Source organism: Theobroma cacao, chromosome 6 (assembly GCF_053813885.1).
Source record: "Theobroma cacao isolate CCN51 chromosome 6, ASM5381388v1, whole genome shotgun sequence".
In the NCBI taxonomy this organism is placed as follows: Eukaryota; Viridiplantae; Streptophyta; class Magnoliopsida; order Malvales; family Malvaceae; genus Theobroma; species Theobroma cacao.
In genome coordinates, this window is record NC_142644.1 from 6,225,373 (window position 1) to 6,251,002 (window position 25,630).

At 32.2% G+C, this 25,630-nt stretch overlaps 1 protein-coding gene and 2 long non-coding RNA genes across 12 annotated transcripts; 2 read left to right on the top strand and 1 right to left on the bottom strand.

Annotated features, from left to right (window-relative positions):
* Positions 1 to 5,474: 5,474 nt before the first annotated feature.
* Positions 5,475 to 7,388, bottom strand: LOC148762021 (uncharacterized). Its single transcript, XR_016026887.1, has 3 exons — positions 7,320 to 7,388; positions 6,589 to 6,668; positions 5,475 to 5,724 (listed from the first exon to the last, which is right to left on the bottom strand). It is a non-coding gene; the product is annotated as an uncharacterized LOC148762021 (long non-coding RNA).
* Positions 7,389 to 13,903: 6,515 nt separating this feature from the next.
* On the top strand, positions 13,904 to 20,795 carry ECT5 (evolutionarily conserved C-terminal region 5). Of its 8 annotated transcripts, none has more exons than XM_018123679.2 (8): positions 13,904 to 14,105; positions 15,032 to 15,218; positions 15,321 to 15,495; positions 16,160 to 16,239; positions 16,325 to 16,834; positions 18,101 to 18,643; positions 19,169 to 19,381; positions 20,048 to 20,795. In XM_018123679.2, exons 2-8 carry the CDS (start codon positions 15,165 to 15,167, stop codon positions 20,420 to 20,422), a joined length of 1,950 nt encoding a protein of 649 aa, XP_017979168.2. In that variant the 5' UTR covers positions 13,904 to 14,105; positions 15,032 to 15,164; the 3' UTR covers positions 20,423 to 20,795. The 8 variants fall into 8 exon arrangements, with proteins under 8 accessions (XP_017979168.2, XP_017979170.2, XP_017979165.2 ...); XM_018123681.2 differs by having other exon boundaries at positions 15,136 to 15,218; XM_018123676.2 differs by having other exon boundaries at positions 15,175 to 15,218.
* Positions 20,796 to 23,042: 2,247 nt separating this feature from the next.
* Positions 23,043 to 25,304, top strand: LOC18595537 (uncharacterized). 3 transcript variants are annotated; one of them, XR_016026974.1, is made up of 3 exons: positions 23,043 to 23,448; positions 23,518 to 23,581; positions 23,757 to 24,234. It is a non-coding gene; the product is annotated as an uncharacterized LOC18595537 (long non-coding RNA). The 3 variants fall into 3 exon arrangements; XR_001928315.2 differs by lacking the exon at positions 23,757 to 24,234 and adding an exon at positions 25,058 to 25,304 and having other exon boundaries at positions 23,066 to 23,448; XR_001928313.2 differs by lacking the exon at positions 23,757 to 24,234 and adding an exon at positions 25,058 to 25,304 and having other exon boundaries at positions 23,440 to 23,581.
* Positions 25,305 to 25,630: the final 326 nt, after the last annotated feature.

The following is a 25,630-nucleotide window of genomic DNA, read 5'->3' on the forward strand; positions in this document are numbered from 1 at the left end:
ATACTCCAATAAGTGAAATGGGGCCAAAAAAAAGTCTTTTCTAAAAATTCCCATTGTGTTCTTAGGTGGCAAATGACCATTTTGCCCTTGGATAGTGAAAATTCCGATTTGACTCCAAATTGATCATTGAACTCCAAATCACCATATTAAACCATTCTGGGACTTTAAAATTTTCAATTTCACCCTAAAATCTTTATTTGATCTAGTTCTAGACTTAAATCAACTTTATTATACCTCTAAGTGTAATACCGAATTTTGTAAATTTTTCGAAACTCTCCTAGCATGCAAACATGTTATCCATCACATGTATGTCATGACAAATATTTTACAGAGTCAAGCTTGACATCTTCTCCCCCACTTGGATCAACTATGTGATCCTTCTTCATGACTGATTTCGACATCCGGCTTTAATGTTTTAATATTATTTCATTAATAAAATATTATTTTTTTCTAAAAATTTTGTCTTATCTCTTTGGTTCCTAAAGTTCCTTATTATGTCTCTATTCGCATCCGACCAACTTTATTTATCACCATATCAAAGTATGGGGCATTTCAATCTCCCCCAATTAAATAGAATTCATCCTCGAATTCACGTCGATATTGTGTTAACAATCTCTTTCTATGATCCTATTCCTTTTTCCTTCTATAGGGACATTCAATTTATTTACCTCGTTCACCTTCAGTTCAATTAAATGCTTTATTTATGGCAATTATCATCCTTTGAAACCAGATCAGCAGTATTTTTCACAATCATGATTTCTTATATCGAGTCACCAAGCATACCTTTATCACTCTTATTAAATTTGAACCATAACTTCATCTCAATTATACCGATTTCGATCACATATCATACTTACTTATGTATACCTAATCATCATTTTATTAATTTGCTCCATACCAAATTTCTCAACCTTAATTCATTCATCTTATACTAGTCCATACCCTTCCTTTAATAGAGTTCCATTAAGAACTTAAACAATCCAAGGTTTACCTTCAAAATCACTCATAACTTTAATCGTTCATTGCATGTCTGTTAACACTTTAGTTCGCTGACCTCTCTGGACACTATTTCAGAATCTCCCAATTACTGAGAACCATTCTTCACTTTAGTTAGTAAAATTAATAATTTCATATATACATATGTACATGCATTTTCAAATGTCGACATCTCTCATTATGTATAGAGATCCATGTGTTCACATGCCTTGGACTACATTCCCCTTTATTCATTATCAAGCTTCATTATCCAAATTATCTTCAGTCATCCTTTATTCTGTTCTTCCATACTAATGTGATATCATTCTCCCTAGACCAATCTATAGTTTGTACTTAAAACTGTAAGACTTGAAATAAGGTTCTTCTAAGTACTTTTCAATGTCAATACGAATTTCACTTCCAACTTACGGCTTCTTTTTTACAGCCACATAATTTAGTGCTCGCTTCCACAAAATCCGTAGCAAAACTCTTCTTGTGTATTTCCTTTGGAATATCTACCTTAGACTTATGTCTCACAACATATGATCACTTAACTTGTGACTTAGCGATTTGGCTCCTCAGCAAGTTTCAAAATCACACATCTTATACTCATCTCGTATAATTTATAATTCTTCCTCAAAGGTGTTTAAATATTCTTGAAACTTTTAATCACTTATTTGCTCTTTCATACTCCAAGTATATCATTTCCATAAAGGCATGCCCAACTACTCATGCTTCAATTTATCTCCAAGGGTTTCTATCATACCCCGTAATTTACTTGTGTTGTCACTAATCTTTTCCTTTCAACAAAGTCAAGACAAGATTAGTACATTCTCATAACAATATTCTATATAAACTCATTTGCTATATCATTCTTGAAATCTCCATTCACACTCTCATCACTTGGTATTGACATCTCTTATCAACATCTCATATATTCATCTAACCTTTCCCTCACTTCCTCTTTAACCTTTTACAAGATTCACTTTATTTCTTAAGATTTGACTTTAGTCAACATATTATTCCTGTTAACACTCCACATGTTAATTTATTTATTTTTATGTAGCCATCTCAAAAACTCTCTAACTTTTCTTTCCCTTACATGCCCATACATAAGGCAATAAAGAAACTTAGCAATTTCACTCATCATCTTTATCTTAATACCTCCCCAATGCACTTAAGACTCCAACAATAAAGCTTAGCATCAAAACCAATAACCATATTTCAACTCGTGAGTTTCATCTTTATGCTGCTCATAATTTATTCTTGCTTTCTAGCCACTAGGGGTTCTTAACGCGACAGCGTTTGATAGTTAGTACTATGGCGTTGCAACTATTTGAATTCACTTTATTCCAGCAACTCTTCCACCTTTAAAACTACTACCTCAATTATTCATACTCGTGTGGTTTCCCTCTGAGTCTATACCACAATTAGCAAGACTAACTTTTTATCACAAGTGGGTGATCAGACCATTGATTTAACGTATTTATTTTGTAGCTACCATTCATATATTTTTACCATATCATTTAGTACAAATTTGATTAAGCAAAAATCTCCAAATTTATTTATCGCTACATGTATCTCAGATTACACATCACTTATCATCAGTCAATAAATCTCACTTTAGAACACTCTTTCCATATTGTATAGTAACTTCGCCATATAGTATCACGACACTATATTCCTCCATTCTACTATCATGCATACTCCATAGAATTTAATTAAAAGATTTATGTACCTTAACTAATGCCAATTCCATTTAATCATATCTTAAATACTTCAAACTTGTAAATTACAACTCCAAGTGTATGTCCATATATTGATAATCTTTATATATTCATGATCATGAAAACTACAACTTATAAACTAGCTTCCGATCATATGCACACTATTAAAACATTAATTTCAACATGTTTAATTCTCCTTTGGTGATATGTTAAGATCATTCCTGGATACATTTCTATATTGACATTGATATGCCTTTACCATAGCATTTAGTGCAAATTTGATGAAGGAATTGTCTCCAAATAACTCTTAAATACATAATTATCAAATTGTACATCGCTAAATGTTAAGATCTTGACTTTATCCATCAATAACCAATCACATTTGTTAAGCGAAAAATTTACTTAGTTATTACATCTTGCCTTTGCGATCATAAGATCAAAGTTGTCTTAAACTTAGGATGCAGAAGTTCTCTCTCTTAGAGTATATCCAAGCATCAACATTTTCTAAATTCCTTACTTTGGGGAGATCACCTTCAAGACTGATCATTCGTATCGTAGGCCACACTTTGAACCGAATAAACTTTTAAATTGATCTTTCAAGTAATTTGTAATCAATCTCAATTATAGAACTTCATATGGCACTTAGAATAGATTCGACATTTCCAAGTCATTTAACCTCAAGCTGCCAATTCCACATTTAGTCCTTTAATCCCTTGGCTCCCTTTTTTTCTATGCATAGCTAAGTTCAAGCTCATCCTTAGAGCAGATTTGTTTACTAACTTCTTACTTCATGACCACACATCAATTATAGTAATCATTGACACTCACTCTCGAGTTAATTCACGTGCTTATATCCATGAACTATACTAGGTCTAATCAATTCTTGAAATCTCATAGTCCCCAAATCTTTTTCCAATTGACAACCATGAGTTCAATTATAACTCCACCAAATGAATAAATTATCACGGCCTATTAGTCCAACTCCAAATTTCTCCATCCTTAATCGAAGGGATATATCATTTCATTAATATTTCATTAAGAGCATTCGTTTTAAGATCTCTCTAACACTGGCTCGTGTCATGGGTAGCATCTTAAACCCAGACGACGACCCTACTTATGACTTTTGCATGACATTAACAAAGAAGTGGATTACTGAGAACAAGAGTTCATACAGCTCCCTGTCTATGACCTATGTTCCCATAAGATCTATAAAAAGAAATAGAACGAGTCTAAACAGCTCCAAATTCTATGTGCAGATGCACGTATTCTATTCTATCAAGCCTAACTTAACTTAACTCGGGTCACACTGACACTGTAGTTTTTAAATAACTTTAAAACCAAAAACTCTTATCTTTAAAACCAAAACCTCTGATACCACCAAAAATTGTCATGACCCGGAACTCCCATCGAGCTCGAGACAACCGTCACGATGCCCCAATCGACACTCATTACCCGAAATGTCAATCGGAACCCCGCAAGGCTTTAATATCAGCTTCTCATTTCCCCTGTGAGTAACCGTTGCCGAATATCGCGTTCTAAAAAATTTTAAGCAATTTTCAACTTAAAACAAATAAAATAATAATTTTCCTCTCACAAGGGTATTTTGGTCATTTTTTTCTAAAAATCTCAAAATCAATTAAAAATGTAGTATGCAAGTGGAAAACACATATTAAATAATCAGAAATAATTTTGGATGTCTAAAACATTCGTTTAAAATGAAATTATGACTATTAGTATAAAATAAAAATATTTAATAAAATATTTAATTTTCTCATAAAACAATATTTTAAGAACACTGCATAAATAATTTTTTACAACGTAAAAGCAAAATAAATTCATATATATTGTAATACAGATAATCAAAGTATAAAATTAAATTTGCAGTGACACGTGGGTCTACGAATGACCAAAAGTATCTAGAGAGATAAACCTACATATTTTGAGGATGCTAGTCCAATTGTAATCCTCGAAGAAATGAGCTATCTACCAACTATCCTGAGCCTGAAATGGGTGAAAATGAGGGTGGTGAGATTATATAATCCTAGTAAGTAAACAAATATCATTTAAAATATCTAAAAGTGAGTAAAAAAAGACTATTAAAACATTTCATTAAATTGTAATTTATCATCTTTCGACTTATTTCAACCAAATGAAATCAATTTATTTAAATCAAGTAATCAGTATGGCTTATGAACTTCTTAAAACTTTGGCTCGTGCTAAAATCATTATCATACTCAGTTATCAGGGATACCTTGATCGAGGGCTATCCCAACCGAGTCCGCCAAGGCTGTTAAAAAGTTTTGAACACATAAATCATGTTTTTATTTTGAAAATATAGTCGTTCCTTGGCGTTAGCGGAGTTCATCATCACGAGGTGGTTCGGTGTGAAGTGAACTCTAAAACTGTTAGTGTCAGGACCCGGAACTCCCATCGAGCCAGTGACAACCGCCGCGATGTCCCGATAAGCACTCATTACCCCGAATGCCGATCGAAACCCCGCAAGGCTTAGCTTCAACTTCCGCATCTCCCCGGTGAGCGACAGTTATTAAATCTCGCATTTCAAGAAAACATAAGTTGGTTCCAACTCAAAACAATAAAATATTATTTTCTAGCTCACAGGGGCATTTTCGTCAATTTTTTTTTTGAAAAATTTTGAAATCCGAAAAATGTAATATGTAAGTGGAAACACATATTTCATGATTTAAATTAAATTTTGAAGTCTACAACATTCGTTTAAAGTAAAATTATAGCTATTTGAATATAATAAAAACATTAAATAAAATATTCTATTTTCTTAAAACACAATATTTTCAAAGTCTTCCTAAAATAACTTTTGTAGCGTAAGAGTAAAATAAATTTATTCATATAGTAATAAAGATAATTAAAGTATGAAATTTCGTTTACAGTGACACGTGGGCCCCCAACTAACCAAGAAAGTGTAGAGCTACGAACCCTTACTTCCTATGATGCAACTTCGAGATTAATTCTCGTCTTAATCAACTATCAACAAACTGTCCTGAGCCTGAAAAATGGATAGGAAGAGGGGTGAGATTAAATAATCCCAGTGAGTAAACAATTACCATCAAAAGCATCTAAAGCCGAGTAAATGGAGATAATATAAAAACGTTATATCTCAATAATGTTCATAACACAAATATAGTTTCAATCTATACCAAACAATTTATTTTCATCAAAATTTCCCGGCTTATGAATTTTTTAAACTTGGCCCCTGCCAAAATCATTCTCGCAAGTACCTTCGTCAAGGTATCCCACTGAGACCGCCAAGGCTGTTCAATGACCCATACCCATAAACATGTTTCCACATTTGACACACAGCCGTTCCTTGGCGTTGGCTGAGTCTCACTCTCATGTGGTGGCCCGAACGTGAGGTGCACTCAAATCATACCTCAGGAGATACTTCACCCAGCATCTCCCCCCGGAGGTAAGTATATAATTGAGTTACCGTGCCCCTCTCATAGGCAGTCCACGGAAACCTCCACCACTGCAGTGACCGTTTAATATACCACCAGACCCATAAAATTTCCAGTAGCTTAATATGGCGAATAAAATTTAATCCAGTCTACCGAGACCAATCCAAAATTGTTCATATATTTCATGCCAACCCCAAAAATTTAGCCATCATGCTACCATAGTGTCATAAGCCACAATTTCAATAACATATAAGATCATAAATTTTAACACAGTCTTCATATACTCAATTTTCCCAAAATAATATTTTATTTCAAAACCAGTATAAATCTCATTTTTATTAAAAAACATTTTAATTGGAAAACATAATATTTTATAATTTAAATTCACCATTCAATAAAAGCATCAAACAAGTATAATTACTCTAGATATTTAAGACGATAAATTATCCACTCACAGTTCTAGGAGTCGATGTACTCCTAATCCCAGTCTTCAAGCACAATTTTGGTACTTTTACCAGTGTAATTTGCTCACCACCTATCCACAATGTACAATACATAATTCGCCACATCAATGCTTGACCATTATAAAATCAATTCAGGCTCGGTATATATGCATGATATGACATGCAACTTATCCGACTACCGCTTAAATGCGGTGCTAACCTAATTCGGCCTATTACCCGATTAAATTACTAACGCGTCCAATTTAATCTCAAATTAATTTTTTTCAGTTTCTATACCTCAATTGCACCCAAATTGACTTAATGTCCCTCAGTGTGGTGCAAATTATCAGTCCTGATAGCAAATTACGAAAATACCCCTAATGGGTAAAAATTCGTATTTTTGCTCCGAAAATTCCCATTATTTTTCTAGACTCATAATTCATCATTATTCATCATAATTCCTCAAATAAACATCAAGATCATCAGTCAATATTCCCCTAGAAAATTTGGCCAATAATGGTAATGGAGGAAAATAAATTCTTTTCTTGTTGTTTTGTTCCTAAATATGCTAAACTAACTTAAAACACTAACATAACTTAAAATCAAATTAATCTAACAAGTTTCTCTCTCCTAACCCATTTTTCCAGAATTGAATTCATCCTCAAATCATATGATTCAACCATGGAAAATGATGGGAAATGCATGGGAAAGGTAAAGCACAAGTCAAAACCAAGAAATTTTACCTTTTGTCACTTGTTTCCTTGAATTTTCACCAAATTTTCCTTGAATTTCTCCCCCTAGGTTTTTGTTTTTTTTTCCCCTTTGTTTTCTTGCTATGGCCGGCCATAATGAAGAGAAAATGGTGGTGTGGGCTGATTTTTATAGTTAAATAATATAATAATCTAAACTTGCCACATGTCACTACATTATTGGTCCATTTTTTAAAATTCTTATCTTTTAAGCTTTAAATCTCCACCACACATTATTCCTTAAAATATCCATAACTTAGATAAAATTCTCAAACTTATCCAAAGTCTTGGTGAAGTAATTTTTGAAATTTACACTTTTGCCCCCGTAAAAATCAAAAATTATATTTTTGCCCCAAAAACTGAAAATTACCCATAGACATACTTTTCATCCCTTATACTCATATCATTCTCCAATTTGTCAAATGTGATCTAAATTCTCTCAAAATCTCAAATTTTGTCCGCAAGTGGAAAAATTACAATTTTACCCCTAAATAGTGAAAATTCCGGTTTGACTCCGAATTGATTCTCGAACTCCTAATTACCATTTTGAGTCATCCCTGAACTGTGAAACTCTTAATTTCACCTTAAAATTCCTATTTGAACTAGTTCGAGGCTTAATCGACTTAATGATACCATTAGGGGCAATATCGTCTTTTAACGATTTTTCGAACTTCCTAAATATACAAACATTCTATCGAGCATGTGAATGACATTATAATTATTTTACAAAGCAGGGTTTGACAGTTAGCCTCAAGAGTTATCCACCCGCGCCTCTCATACTGAGGTAAGATATAACGGGGTTTACCGTGCCCCTCTAATAGGCTGGCCCACGAAAACTCGCCTACTGCAGTGGCTAGTTAAATAACCCACCATACAATAAAATTCATTCTAGCATGACATGGCAATTATTGTAATTTATAGCCTTTCAAGGTTAAATACACATTTCATATATTTCAACATAAATACTAATTCAACCATTCATGCAAATATTCAAATCATAAATCTACAACATAACAGTGGTCTCCAATTACTCTATTTTTCAAAATCATTATTTCGTTTCAAGACAATTTATAAAATCATTTTATTTAAACATATTTTATTTGTAAAACCAAAAATTAACCATTTGAACTCATTTTCATAAAATTCCATCAAAATCGATTAAAATCATACTTTAGATAATTAAAATTATGATAAGGTTACTCACAGTATCAGGAGTAGAAATACTCTTATTTTCAGTTCGCGGGTACAGTCCTTTACCTGTATCAAATGGATCACCACCTAGCTATAATCCATGACACATATTCCAATTAAATTGTGTCTAACAGTTATAAGTTATTTTAGGCTGAATGTATATGCATGATATGATATGCAAAAATGTCTAAATTTTGCCTAAACGCGGTGTTAGCCTATTTCGATCTTTTACCCGATAAATTGATATACGCGTCCGTTTAAACTTCAAATTAATTTTTTTCAGTTTCTATACCTCAATTGCACCCAAATTGACTTAATGTCCCCTAGTGTGGTGCAAATTATCAGTCCCAGTAGCAAATTATGAAAATACCCCTAGTGGGTAAAAATTTGTATTTTTGCTTCGAAAATTTCCATTATTTTTCTAGGCTCATAATTCATCATAATTCCTCAAATAAACATCAAGATCAGCAGCCAATATTCCCCTAGAAAATTCGACATAGTGGGTTTCAATGGGAGAAAATTATTTCTCTAGCTTATTTTTGCTATATTTCAATATAACCTAACTAAAATCACTTAATTCAATTAAAATCAACCAAAACTCAAGCTCAAAACTCATCCATGGAGGTTTGGCCAGCATGGGTGTCCATACCCACTTTCTAATTTTGCATGGAAATGAGAAAAAAATGCATGGGTAGTGAAAATCACAAGAAAAATCAATGAAATTTACCTTTTTAATGCTTGATTTCTTGATTTCTCTTGATTTTCCCCAAATTTTTTAGCTAGGGTTCTTATTTCTTTTCCCTCCTTTTCTTTCCTGGTTTGGATGGCTTGAAGAAGATGAGAATTCTGGAAATTTTGACATTTTTAAAGGCTAAAACAATATAATATTATTTTATTCATTTTTTTTGTTTTATTAATTCCTTAAATTCTAGCCATCCATTTATTTCCCAATTTTCACCATACACTTGTCCCACATATCCATAGCTTAGATAAAATTCTCAGACTTATCCAAGGTCTTGGTGGAGTAATTTTTTTGAAATTTACACTTTTACCCCCTTAAAAGTCAAAAATTACATTTTTACCCCAAAAACTGAAAAATTGCCCATAGACATATTTTGCATCCCTTATACTCATACCATTCTCCAATTTGTTAAATTTGATCTAAATTCTCTCAAAATCTCAAATTTTATCCACGGGTGGTAAAATTACGATTTTACCCTTACACTCTAGAAATCATCAAAATTAAACTTTTTCACTGTCAAACCCTCAAATTATACTCCAATAAGTCAAATGGGGCAAAAAAAAAAATCTTTTTAAGAAATTCTCATTGTGTCCTTAGGTGGCAAATGATCATTTTGCCCTTGGACAGTGAAAATTTCGATTTGACTTCAAATTGATCATCGAACTCCAAATCACCATATTAAACCATTCTAGGACTTTAAAATTTTCAATTTCACCCTAAAATCTTTATTTGATCTAGTTCGAGGCTTAAATCAACTTTATTGTACCTCTAGGTGTAATACCGAATTTTGTAAATTTTTTTAGACTCTCCTAACATGCAAACATGCTATCCATCACATGTATGTCATGACAAATATTTTACAGAGTCAAGCTTGACATCTTCTCCCCCACTTGGATCAACCATGTGATCTTTCTTCATGACTGATTTCGACATCCGGCTAAATATTAATATTTTAATATTATTTCATTAATAAAATATTATTTTTTTCTAAAAATTTTGTCTTGTCTCTTTGGTTCCTAAAGTTCCTTATTATGTCTCAATTCGCATCCGACCAACTTTATTTATCACCATATCAAAGTATGGGGCATTTCAATAATATTATGAATTGTTGAAAGATAAAGAATAATATAAAAAAAAATATTTGCTGTTATTTTTAAGGATTGACTTGAAATTTATGACCTTTAAAGCTGAACAAAATTGATGTTACATACAAGCATGAGAACCCAATGTGGTATTAATAATGGATCCAACTGGGTCAAAAAAATCATGTTTAGCTATTGATTTGATAACCCATTTTCCTATACAAATCATCAAAGCTAATTCCATATAAGTCTATCAAGGTCTTGATGTCTTCACTGACCAAGTTCCCTTGTATGAACATAAAAGTTTTAGCTTTCATATTTTTTTTCATTTTTTAATGGGCTATTTATTTTGTTAAGGAGTGTCTCATTATCTATTAGGTACTGTCAACTCAAATGTGGAATTCACTGTTAAAAAATTTAGATATTTTGCAATTCTTGTTTCCAAAGGAATTAAAGTCTAATTAAATTTTCTTGTAGTGCAGTATATTGTTATACCTAAAAGAAAAAATTCTTTAAAACTGAGTTTCCGCAAACGAGTATAAATATTGACTTTTCAATTTTCATCTAATTTATCTCAACAACTATTGACCTATTTGACTAATTATTTCAATCACAATTAACAAATATTATATATACCAGAAGGAAGCTAAGAACAAATAAACATCACATAATTGTCAACAATAAACTGAGAAATATCAAACAATAAAGAGAGTTTTCAAAGCCAAAAAACAAAACAATAGAAAATAAGATGAAAAACAAATCAAAAAGAAAAAGAAAAAATAATACTTGAATGCAATTCTAAATTTTGAACTTTCTTTTTCCTTAATTTTTGTAAAAAAAAAAAAACTAGAAGGATGATTTGCAGAAAGGGGGAGAAAAGGAGATTGATAAGGAGAGAGGCATGAGGTATTTTTTGAGAAAGGATCTTTTTGAAAAAAAAAAAAAACTTTTCTAAGAAGTGAGCTTTTTAAAAAAAAAAAGAAAAGAGAAAGCTTTGTTTAGAGCTTTTTTTTAAGCTCTTTTTTTTAATTTTTTTTAAAAAGTTACTTTTTCTTTAAAAGTTTCTTACAAAATACTGTTTGGCCCAACTTTTACTTTTAAGAAGTACATAACTAAAAATAAGTTACGTCAAACAAGCACAAGAGTGTTTTTCCAATTCTTCAAAAAATGTCTTATGTTTCTCAAGAGCTTAAGACATTTTACGTGGTCAATGAGTATTTTTTCAGTTGAGTGGTAAAATGTTTTACATTTGGAATAAATTTTTCGTCTTTCAAACAAGTATAAGTCTTAAAAATGTTTTCTGAAAGATATTTTACGTCAAAATAAATCGACCTTATGATTTATTTTGATTTTCATGTAATTTTATCAATTTAGTTGAAGTTACTCAACTCATCAAATTAAATTTTAAAAGACATAATATTTTAAAAAATTCCTAAACTATTGAAGAAAATTTAAATAAACTTGTATTCTTTTGTTACGTTTAGTTAAACTCTTATATTTTATTTTGGACTCAATGAGATCTTATAATTAATAGTTAACTAACTGCTAATAGTCAAAACGTCACATATTACGTGGCATTAACATAAAGACAAATTTAGGATTTCGCATTAGAGGTTAATAAAAGATAATTATACTATATATATAAAGTTTTATACATATCATAATAAAAAAAATTAAAATTTGAGAAGTGGCGATTGTCGTCACTCGCGACCCTTTTGACTTTGCCCCTAAATGAAGGGTAAAAAATATTACGTGGTTATATCATTATACCACATTAATATGCTACGTCACTATCCATTATAACATGTCAACATAACATATTGATATTATGCGATATAAAATGATAAATTATATTTTGATTAATAATAATTAATCAACTGTTAATGATAAAGATATATTTGATCTAAAATAAAAATTTAAAAACTTAATTAAATAGTTAATAAATAAAAATTTATTTAATTTTTTTTACATAATTGAGGAACTTTTTAGTTATGTAAATATTATTTTTATATAATAACTAGATTATAACCCATGCATTGCATACAGCCCTCTTTCTATTTGCTTTTTTCTATCTCTTTCTGTTTTTACCTCTCTTTTTCATTCTTCAAATTTTTTTTTCTTCCGTACCTTCACTTGAATAGAGAAAGAAGTTCCTTTATAGCATGTTTGGTTGGAGGAATGGCTAAGCCATTCCCCCTTTATTCCCAAGGAATTTTGGTTCCTTTTGTTTGGTTGAAAAATGATCAAAGGAATAGCAATTCCATAGGAATGACTATTCTTCAAAATCCTTCAAAACCAAGGAATAGCTAATACCACCCTCCCCCATGGTATTAGCTATTCCATGGTTGAGGAATAAATTCAAAAATTAATAAAGATAAAAATACCCCTTACAAGTTTTAAAATTTACAACTTTATTAGTATAAAATATTATTTTTCTCTCTCTCCTCTTTCTCTCACTTGATTCCAACTTTTAATAAAATATTAATATTAAATTATAAATAAAATATTAATATTTAAATTATCAATTATTAATAAAATAAATTATAAATTATTCCTATTTAAAAACAAAATAAATTAAAAATAAATAAACATAATATCATTTAAATTAGATAAACAATATTAATAATTAAATCATCAATTATTAATATTTTAAATAAATTACCAATTATTAATATTTAAAAAATAAAATAAAAAATTAATCATAATAATATTTAAATTAAATAAAATATTAATATTTAAATTATCTATTATTAATATTTTAAATAAATAATCAATTATTAATTTTCAAAAATAAAATAAAATAAAATAATTTATCATCATAATATTTAAATTAAATAAAATATTAATATTTTAAAATATAAATAAATATTAATATTGAAATTATCAATTATTAATATTTTAAATAAATTATCAATTATTAATATTTTAAAAATAAAATAAAATAAAAATTAATCATAATAATATTTAAATTAAATAAATGTTAATATTTAAATGATTAATTATTAATATTTTAATTAAATTCTAGATTATTAATATTTAAAAAATCTAATAAAAATAAAATGTCACATAAATAATAAATGGTGTTTTTATCTATTTATTTTCTATTTTTTTAATTCCAAAATTATTGTTACCAATCAAACACTACAATAAGTCATAATAATTATTTCTGTCTTATTCTCTTTGTCATACCAAACTAAGTAATAACTATTCTATTCTATTCTATTCTAACCTCATTCTATTCCCACATAATAACTATTCTATTCCATTCCTATCTATTCCACCAATCAAACATATCATTAGAGTTTCCTTTTACTTATATCATAGATATTAAAATAAAAATAAAACACGTGTGAGAGAGGAGGTTTAAATGATCCAGTTAAAAAGTTCCGCACGTGTAAGCTCACCAAGTTAAAAACATAACGTGCTGTAACTTTTTTCCGCAATAAATGGAAACAGTGAACAAAGTGGTAGTACGGTATTCAGAAACGCTTCCCAAATGTAAAAACCAAATTGTTACTTTCATTATTATTTTACAATTAAAAATATTATGAAATTAAAGACAGCCAAGAAAGTTTGCTTTTCCAGTTGTTTCTAGGGAAAATATAAGAAAATAACAACAAAATACTATATCGATGGTATATATAGAATACTAGAAATATTAAGATACTGTCTGAGTCTGTAGCTTAGATTCCTGAAGGCAATCTTTCTTTGTTTCTTTTTTCTTTTTCAGAAGATTCATGGCGGCAACCCCAGATCGTACTCCTGGTACGTCAATTACCCAAAGATAATATATTTCTTTCTTTCTCTCTCTTTGATCTTTGATCTTTTGTTTTTTCTGGGGTTTAACTCTATGTTGTTTTTCGTTTCTGGGTCTTTTGATTTCATGGGGTTTCAATCTTTCTTGTGACAAGGGCAATTGGAATTTGAGGGGTCAATTTTTTTTCTGTTGTTGCTGAATTTAGGGTCTCTGACGGGTCTCCTGTGTTGATTTTGATTTGATCTGTGTATAGGTGAAGAGAGGGTGTTTGTTCTTTTTGTTAAGATCTGGGATCTGGGTCTTGTTATTTGAAAGGAATTAATGCAAAATTCTGCTCTTCTTTATTATATTGATTCATTTTTTTCTTTTCTTTAATTTTCGTTACTGTTGATATGGAAGTGTAGATAATTTTAATATTATAGTACAAAGACTGAGAATTGCGCAATTAATTCAAAGTTTAAAAAGAGGGTCAATTGAGAATGTAGCCTTGGTGTCGCGGTGGACTTCCTTGAACCGTAGTTATCAACAAACAAATTGCAGGAAATCTTATGCTCTTGACCTGAAATTTGACGGGCAATTTTGTGTTTTATTGCAATGGTCCTTGGTCTGTATGTCCTACCTTGTGGTGGTTTTTAGGATCAAAATGTTGTTTCTATCTTGTTTCTGCGCCATACCCGGAGAAAATGAGATAATATGTGCATGATTGTGGTCATGAAATAAGCTTCATTTAATTTATCTTCTATCTAGATTTTGTTTATATAATGAGTGGTGGACTAGTTGTTTAGTATTGTGTATGGTCTTTGGGCTTCGTGCCTTATCATTGATTTTGTCATGTAAAAGTAAATAAATGCTAAGCCTAAGCCTATTGATTTGTAAAGCAACTACTTTTCCCTTTAAAATATATTCATGTTCTCTATTTATAATGTGTGCATAGGTGTGCACGCGTGGATTTGCGCGCACATATTCATAGCTTCAAGTTTACCTATCCTCGAATTTAGCTTTGGTTGGTCAATAATTTGTACTGCCTGTGTTTCTAAGACTCTACTTAGTCACTGAGCATACTGATCATGGATGCAGAAGAGCAACATGCTGATCCAGAAAACGTGAAGGAGCAGGTAGTTGTGAGTTAATAACATTGCTCATTCTTTTTGTATTTGTTTCTGTTGGTCAGTTTGAAGAAAATATTCTTACGAACTACCTTCATTTATTGTTCTCTTTAACAGCCTCTTTCGACAAAAAATGAGACGTCAGTTTCTCCTAACTCCTCCCAGGATGCTGCCCCTATAGGTCATCCAAGGAGTGGTGCTAGCCAATCTGTATCCTTTGGTTCAGGTGGAGATCGTAATGTCTACTCACCTACAATCTATGCCCCTCAGGCACAGGCTTTCTATTACAGAGGTTGGTCTTTTGTCTTCTTGGGTCTATTTTAAAGCTGGCCAGCCTGGCTGAACCTTATATATACAACTTCCAGTTGAAAATCTAGTTTCTGGTAGCATTTGAGGCTAGTACAAATGTGGTTTGTTTCTCTTTCAATGCTAAGTTGACATTATTGTAGTAGTCACTGAATTTATCATTCTCCGGTCCACGTAATTCTAGTTTGAGCTAGGAGATTACATAAAAATTTATTAAGAAGGAAGGCAGTGAGTTATTGTAATTACCAAATAAAATGTTCTTTTATGTTTGTCTAGTTTAGCTGATTGTTAAAGTAAAACAATTCATTTGGCTTCTAATTTGGTCACTATGTAAAAGAGGAGCCACAAATTTTGGTTTATGTTCCTCGTCCTTTGGCTTTAATGTTAGCATGGTATAGGTTTTTGAATTTGAATGCTGAAACTCATGACAGTTGAGAACATTTGAAGATGCTCAGTTCTTTTAATTGTTCTTATTTATTAGATCTTCTTTATATGAATTCCTGTGATAACTATGCTAGGAGAGGAATCATCTGTTTGTGTAATGAGTAGGAGAAACCTTTTTATATCTCCATTGCAATGCATTTCTTGGTTTGTGATCACTAGATATTTGAAGTAGAAATTAACCTTGGTGACTTTTTCAAATTTTAAAGCAGGCTATGACAATGCTGCTGGCGAATGGGATGAATTTGCGCCATATGTCAATCCTGAAGGACTGGAACTTGGGTCTTCAGTGAGAATCTTTCCTTTTATCTGTGAAGACTTTATTTCAACAATTGAGTTCTCTGCCTATTGATCTGACATTTTATCTTAATTAGGGTGTCTACAATGACAATCCATCACTTGTCTTTCACACTGGATATGGCTACAATCCACAAATGCCATATGGACCATATTCCCCAGTCACAACTCCTTTGCCTTCTATAGGTGGTGATGCACAGTTGTACTCCCCACAGCAATTTCCTTTTTCTGGGCCACAATATTATCAGCAACTAGTTCCTCCAAGTATGCCTTATATTACTTCACCTACTCCAGTTTCACAACCAGAGCTAACCACCTTAGTTAATGTTGACCAACAAGGTGATAACATGCTTTTTGGACCAAGGCCTAGTTATCCCACTCCATTGGGATCTTTTGGTAGAGGCAGTTTCCCTGGAAATCCTGGTGCCGTAGGATTTAATGACTTACCGCAAGGATTTGATGGATTGAGGTCTGGAGGACTTTGGTCGGATTGGTCAAAGCCTTCTGACAGACAGAGATCTTTGACTCCCATTTCGCCAGCAGTGTCTCCCCAGCCAATCGGGCCAATCGGGCATAATGTTGCAATGGTATGTATATTTGTTAATAGACTTTTATAGATCTTATTATACGTCATTTATCATTCTTTTTTGTTCCCCCCTCCCCTCCCCTCCCCCCTTTTTTTTTTTTTTGTTTTTTTGCTGCTTATTTGGTAAGTTAATATGGCCTTAAGATTAAGGCTTCTTCATCTTGTCTCAAAGTTGGCACAGAGGAGCATCTTCCAAACCATTCTCAACCCACTTCAGTTTATCCAAAATTTTGTATGGCAAATATAAAGTTCTTGCATATTGGAATATATCATCAGAATCATGGGATTCATTTTCATTTAGTCTATGTTGGATATATAGTATATCTGCCTTGTGAATAGATTGTCAAATATTCAGAAGCTGGTTGATTTTCTTCTGTGAATTAGATTGGTATAGCGAACCAAATTGACTCACTGTGTCCTTATCACTGAAAATGTATATCAAGTATCAAATGATTATATCCTTTCGATATAGTTTATCCTCATGGTCCATCTTCTTTTGCAACCAGAATTAACAAAGTACATCTTGGAAGACTTAGAGCACTCAGTTATCATTTTATCAGATGAACCTTGAACTCTTTTTTTTTTGTTTTGTTTTTCAGTCTCATTCCAAACCTGCAAATTTTTCTTTCTATACTTTTTCCCATTTATCTTTTCTCTCATTTTCTGCCTTTACCATCAGGCCCTGTCGTACTTTGAAATTCCTCCTTACAGCATATGGCATAGTTTTGGCAGAAATTAAACATTCAACCAATCCTTTGGTTGATATCATTTTAGACAACATGCAGCGTGTTATATAATATGTGAAATGAAATCATCTGGCTCCCTTGAATCAATTTTTCAACTTTTTTCTTGCTCTTCTATTTTGAGTTAAAGTTGTTTGTTATGCTCAAGTTGTAAATTTTAAGCTCTAGAAGTTTTGAAATGCCTAAGAGGAAAGGTTTAATTATTTGTTTGAAGTTTTATTTAATTTGGTTTTCTTGTATATGTGTTTCATTTTTCCTGGGAACTCTGATTGTAACCTTATAGGTCATCTACTTGTCTGGAAATCAGAAATCACTATATTTATACCACTTTTAACATTTTTAGCATCCATCCCATGTAATTCTTTTTAATTTGCTCTTAAATTTGTATACCGGATATAAAATGTGTGGAATGGTACACAATTCATTGTAACAACAATATATGTAATGAAGCTAGTGTGTGTACTTGATAAATTTAAAATTCATATACCAGTTTAGTTTTGATTTTTGATTTTATTCTTTTTCAGGCCTCTCAGCAGCAAAGGTCATTTTATCGATTGGAATCTGGTATGAACTCCTATAACAGAGGCTACCTGCAAAGTGGTCTCAACCAAGGCCCTAGTTTTGGAAGTGCATCAGTTCCTAGTTTGGGAGCAAACAGTAGGGGCTGGTTGTCTCTTGATAGTAACAGAAGACGTGGAAGGGGCAGTGGCCTCTCTCTATGTGGTTGTAATGGTGCTCTCGATATCCTTAGTGAGCAAAACCGAGGACCAAGGGCCTCAAAACCTAAGAATCAAATCACAGCTGAACACAATTCTTCCATTGATGATAATAAAAACAACAAACCTTCAGCCAAGATCCATGATGAGTCATTCAACAGGCCAGATTTCGCTACTGATTACAAGGATGCTAAGTTCTTTATAATCAAGTCATACAGTGAAGATAATGTTCACAAGAGTATCAAATACGGTGTCTGGGCTAGCACACCTAATGGGAACAAAAAATTGGATGCTGCTTATCGTGAGGCCAAGGAGAATCAAGATACTTGTCCAGTGTTTCTCTTCTTTTCGGTAAATATATCTTTGACACATTTTTTTTATTTACTTGGTCTGATTCATGTTAGGTACATATATGTTATTCAACATGCCAAGTTCTAAGATGTCATTTTCTTTGATCAATTCTTTTATGTTACCTATTTATTTTGTGTTTGCTATTGGTTGCGGCCTCTATCGAATGCTTTATTTCTTTTGGTTCTGAGGAATGGTTCGCTATAGTATGAATGGAATGTGTGAATAGCAATATTCTTGGGGTAGAATTAGATAATGAGTTTAACGCTTCCAGTGTCAATGGTTGGTTTGTATTTTCCTTAAGTTGTTGGTTACCAGGGTGCTTTCCATTGTTTTGTATGTATCCGTGACTCTGGTAGGAATTGGAGTTGCCATGAACATGATGTTAAGCACTGTTCACATTGAAAGAAAATTGTAATTCTTGTAGTTTCATAGTTCATACTTCTGGTAGTTCCAGCATTTACCTTTTTGTCCTGTCGATCCTCCCGGATACATAGCTCATTGATTTGTATGTTATGATTGTTGCAGGTGAATGCCAGTGCTCAGTTCTGTGGGGTTGCTGAAATGGTTGGACCTGTTGATTTTGACAAGAGTGTCGATTACTGGCAACAAGATAAATGGAGTGGGCAGTTCCCTGTCAAGTGGCATATTATCAAAGATGTTCCAAACAGTCAGTTCCGTCACATTGTACTGGAAAATAATGATAATAAGCCAGTGACTAACAGTAGAGACACTCAGGAGGTACTATTTCAGAAGAAAATCTATTATATAGGACAGAGTTCATTCATTTTAAAGTGTTCTGATCTTTAAATTGGTAAACTGCCTTTTAGTTAGACAGCTACATGAGATTCAGGAGAAACTTTGTTATTAGATGTTCTGTTGAACAATTAAATTGGTATCATTGGCTAAATTCAAAGTTTGAACTACTCAGAACAATTTCTCTACTCCTTCTCTGGCAGGAAAAATCTTGGTTCTCATTAATAAGTTATTGAAAAAGTTAAAAAATTTGTTCAGGTGTCTTATCGTATTAAGCCTCTGGACTTAGGTGATAATGATAGTTCTGGTAACAAGGCTTCTTTTTTCCAACAAGACCTTGATCCTTGAGAGTTGTGTCCTGAATCTGTGATTATTAATCTATAATCTTCTCCTCACCCACACCCATCTCTCTTCTCCTAGATGCAGTTGAGGATATTATCCCACCATTTTTTTGTTTTACTGCTGTCCTACTAATCCTAAGAACTCTTTTCCTTTCCTATATTAATTAGATCATATGACTTATTTGAATTCTGATTTTCTTCATGCCTCTTCTCACTTAATTTTTGAGGATTTAAAAGTTTTTACTAATTGATGATTTTTCCGCTTACAAAATTTGTTTTGCTTCCTTGTGCTGAATAACAAAATTTGCAGGTGAGATTGGAACATGGAATTGAGATGTTGAACATCTTCAAAAATTTTGATACTGATATGTCAATCCTGGATGATTTTGACTTCTATGAGGACCGGCAGAAAGCCATGCAGGAGCGTAAGGCTAGACAACAAGCTAGCCTCATGTCTGTCGGGGTTGTTGGAGAAAGTGAGCACAGAAATACTGTTACATTATCCAATGATTTCATCATAAAGCAGATGTCTAAGAGTTTTGCTCAAGTTGTTGCCTTGGATGATGGTAATAAAGAAAGCACTACTATTGAGAGAACTAATGCTGCTTCTGATGGTTCAAAAGGTGGAAGGGTTAACCTTGAAGATGCTATCACGGCAGCTGTCTCTTCTGCTCAGGCAAGCTAGGAAAAACATGCTGGGAATTTTGGGCAGCCTTGCTGTACTGTATGTGACACAAACTTCTTTTTCACCTCTTGTTTTTATTTTTTCTTGTGAGAAGTTAGATCTCTCATTTGGTGAAATTTCATTGGAGTGCATCCGTATTTGAACAAGGTTTTACAAGTTTTATGGGGCTGATTTGCTTCATATGTAATATTTGCCTTCTGAGTGTTTCTTTAACTGTAGTCATTAGTTTTCTTTTCTTCTTTCTTTTTCTTCTACCTTTGCTTTGCTTTTTTGGGTGAGAAAAGTGAAAATACTGGCTGATATCTTGCTTTTGTAAAGTTCCCCATCTTTGCAGGCAGTTTAATAAAGGAATACAGCAAATGGTGTTATGGAATCTTTTGCTTTCTTGCTCTTCTCTCTTAGTATTCTTCATTTACTATCAGGAATTGTTCTTTTTGTCTGTGCATGAATGGTGTGCGTGAGAGAGAGAGAGAGAGAGAGAGAGAGAGTGAGAGTGAGTTCTGACTGACCTCTGTTGTTTTCGATGTTCATTGAGAAAATTTATACTTTTGGATAGAAATTAAGATTGGATGCCAATAAGACATGTGTTTGAAGTTTTTGGGTTGAGGAGCTATTATGATCTTAGCATTAGCTTGTATTGTGACTATTTTGAGGATATTAACTGAAAACATTTGCTTTTGGATTCTCTTTTTCACTCTGAATTGATTACATAATGATATTTACTTTTTAGACCTAGTTAACTAAAACAAATTGTCTTTACATTACTGGCATTTCTGCATGAACACACACATACACAGATATAAAGGTATGCATGCCTGTATTGCAGGAGACTTTTGAAATAATTCTTTGGCAATCTACTTAAGAGTTGTTGTCATGGTGAACGTGAAGGCTGTGAATTTTGGAGTTGTATCTATGGTGCATGAGAATGAAATATGTAGCAAATATCAAATCATTCTTTTTCCAATCTTTTTCATAATGTAATAGATTATTGAGGATTTTATTTTTCTTTGTTCTACGACTTTATAGTGACATGTAATCCCAACTTAGAGAGCGTATTCTTGCTATGTGCACCGTTTCTTCACATGGAACAATTGTCCTGTTCTGGCGTTTATGGATTATAGAAAGTCAGCATGGTGTTTAATAAGTTACTGGGTGTTTCCGTTTTTTATGTTTGTGCTTTGTACCTGGAAACCCATGATGAAGGCAATGATTCTATTGTATGTCATGAGGTAAGATTGCATGAAATTGGAGAATCACTATCAGGTGGTTGTCTGGTATGAATACTTTGTATGATTGACAGAATTTTAGTTCCCAAAGATGCTATGTATTTACTATATTTCATTATTATCACTAATTTCTTGTGAATCTAGGTATTAATTTTTCTGAGAAAACCAGCTACACCCTATTGACTGCCTTGTTAAATATGAGCAATGCAAAATATTGAGCCGGGCATGGAATGATGAATGATGTTTTCAACACGAGTATGTAATGGGGTTTAGGAAAAGGAAATCTTTTCTGGCAATGACAAAGTGATCATGAGAGATGGGGCTGATGCGTTTTGGGCCCTTAAATTCAAAGAGCACACTCCCATTCCCTCCCTCTTTTTAAAATTATAGATATATAATAAAAAAATTAAAATTTGTTTATTAATAAAATTGAGGACTATATGGCAGAAATTGAAAAGATATATTTTTTTAATTTAAACGCTTTTGTCAATGATATATATTTTTAAATAAGATATACATCTTTTATATTCATTTATTAATTAAAAAATAAAAATATTTAACAGGTAGAACTTAAAAGAAGAATTCAATTTTTTTAATATCTTTTTGTCTAAATAAAAAATAATTTATCATGTTTTACAAAACTAAATAAATAAAATGAATTTGTAATAATTGGATCAAATAAACTCTTAAAGCAAATAATAGAAACCATGTCAAAAACTAATTATTAAAACACAAAACTAAACTCCTAACTCAATGTACCCAATATCCTATTTATGTTCAGACTTCAACCGTTTCAGCATCAACATGACATGCTCCATTATCATGTCTGTGCCTCAACTTTTGACACGTAGCAACTTATTAGTTGTATAAATAAACTCCTGTTACATTTTCATGCCTTATATCTCTCCTTTCATTACCAATTTAATAAAAAATAGAAAACGAAAAGAAAAACATACTTGAATCAAATATTAAAAAATGTACTGTTGATATTTATCGAGAAGGACTCTTAACAGTACATTTTTGTCGTACTTGTCGTTAAATTTTCATTCCATATATCTTTCATAAAAAAAAAAAGAGAAAAATATATATATCAATAAAATATTTAAATCAAGTATAAAAAAATAGATTGTTGAAATTTTTCAAAATGTAAATGACAAAAAATAAACATAAGTAGTTATTCTTGCATCAATCATTTAAATCATTTACATCAATCATTTAAAACCAAAATTTGGTCAAAGAGATAAGACACTGCATTGGTGTGAAACCCCTCCCCTTAGATTAAGGATAAGAAGGTAAACCTTGCTTGATGAGCATTTAAAACATGTTTTGAGTTCAAAGTTATTGAAAAGTTTCTGGAGAAAAGCTCAAATTCTCAAGTTACTTAGTGTGTGGGTTTATAAGAGAGAGAGAAAGGTCAAATGAATGTATTTTCGAGGTAAAGCAAATATTTTGCAAGAGAGGTATCAATACTTTTGAATGAAGTATTGATATTTGTTGTCCAGAACACTTTCAAAAAAGATTTTTAAAGAAATATGGATACTTGTTGTTAACACTTTTGAAAAGAATTTTGAAAAACAAGTATCAATACTTGAAACCTAATACTACAAGAACAAAAAGGGTTCAACAGACTTTTCACTCTGAAAACTTACCCCTATTAGGTTAGTCTTAAACGCCCCCTCATGCCTTTGTCCTCCACTCTACCATTTTTAGCAACTTTCAAACCCTCTGTTTCTCTCTTTCTCTCTCTCTCACAAAAAACACCGTTTTTTAAGATCCCAGCTTAGCTTGGAGTTTTGAAAGGTAACATTTTCCAACTTTCAAACTTTTAAATCCTTGGTTCCCAGCTCTAATTTTTACCATTTTCAATAGATTTCGTATCTTTCCATAGAAGCTACGGTTTACTTTTGGTTCCTCTCATTAGCGGCTCACCAAGGTAAGGGGAAAATAGAGATTCAAATGCTTCTATCATTAATTAGATGAATAACAATATATTTAAAGTTGGAAATTTATTATTAGACGAGCTCAAGTAAGTTTCCAATTAGCTTAAGTCAATATTACGGGATTTATAACTTGAGTAACGATTATGATGATGGTATAATTGCATACAGATCAAACCACTCAAAACCGAGTGTAAACCTTTAAAACCAGCCACTCCACAGCTTATGCAACAAGATCGATCTCCATTTGAAATCAACTCGCGGAATAAAACAGAACAAGGGCTTGTGTGGGATGCCTGTGTGTGCGCTAAACGCATTACTTGGTAGTAGGGAGTTAATTAGACAATGTTATGTTATAAGTTGCTACCATAAGATGGAGCAATTAGTCTGGTTTATATATAAGAGATCGAGTTGAATGTTACCAGGGAGGTAGAGTTATGTTAAAGGCGCCAGTAAATGTTTGTGTCTCTAAATATTGTGATCCACCTATTGGTATTTGCTAGAATAGTGATTGTCATGGAATGGTATGTTAATATAAGATTGAACTGTGAACTGTGTTCCTTAAATGGCTGATGAGTAGCATGATAAAATGTGTCCTGCACCTAGTAATGTTTTTGGTTTATAATTAATTCTTGTTCTGGCATTGTAATGAACTTGTATATGGGCATGAAACTGGTTGACATGCTGTTATTGTGGATATTTATGCATGATGCATAGCATAGCTGTAGTGGGGCAAAAATGCCACTGGTATGTGGGACGGAGTACCTTATTGAGCACCACTAGGTGGGGCAAAAAATACACTGATAGTGCACCGCCAAGTGGAGCTAAAATACCATTGGTTGAGCATCGTTGGGTGGGGCAAAAATACTATTGATCGTGTAATGCCAAGTACGGCAGAAAGACCACTGTTTGAGCGCCACTAGTGAGGCAGAAATACCATTGATCGTGCAATGCCAAGTAAGGCAAAATATCACTATTTGAGTAACACCAAGTGGGGCAAAAATAGCACTGTTTGAGCACTGCCGGGTGGGGTAGAAATACCACTGATCGTGCAACACCGAGTGAGGCAGAAATACCACTAATTGTGCATGCATATTAACATTGGTTTGAATGTAAATTATGAGAAAACATGTGATGTATGTTGGTAGAAAACTCTAGTATGATAGAGCATAATCTTAACCTAGAAATGCCCTGTTTGAAGCATAGGGAAGGGTGTGGGTAAGTCCCACAGTTTATTTTGTTTAGACCTACCTGAGGCTATTTGCTTGAAATTTGATTTGATTTATTATGCTAAGGCTATAGCCTACTCTTGGTTTAATAGAACCTGATTTTATTATGGCTTGGGTTGAATTATTGAGCTTGGCATTTGCATTTGGCATGGCATTGCTTTAATTGAGTTATAATTTCATTTCTTGCATATTTAATTGCCATTTGATTTTAGAAGCCATGAAATGATTTAAATGTGCATACAGGGCGGCAATTGGACACTCAATTGAAACGTGTAGGCAATTGAGGGAGAAGATTGAAAGCCTTGTCAACGATGGTACCTTGCCTCTCAAACTCGTAGAGCATTAGAAGTCGGCTTCATCATAAATTGAACCTTTTTTCTGGACAGTTGAAATTATGAAACTATAAAGAAAAGCTCAAAGTCTCAAACTACTTACTTGTAGGAAAATAAGACAATTTCAAAACTTTTGAAGTTTTCATTTTGTTTACATATGCATGGCGTGTTCATGATTTAGGCTTTAATGATTTTATTTTATAGTTTTTATGCCCTTAGTCAGCAAAATGATTGTTTGAGGATAAAACACCACATAATTTATTCCCATCATAAAGAAAGGTTGATTTTTTTTGAATGGTGAAGATGATTTTGAAAAATATAGGTGGTTATCTGGAATGAACTCATCCTAATTCCTAAATTACACCTCCAATCACTCTCACGCCCTAAGCCACTCAAATGAAGGCCACTCAAGAGCTTCAATCTAAAAGAGAACAATAGTTTTGAAATGTTGGCAACTTTATCATCTGATACAAAGCTTGATAAT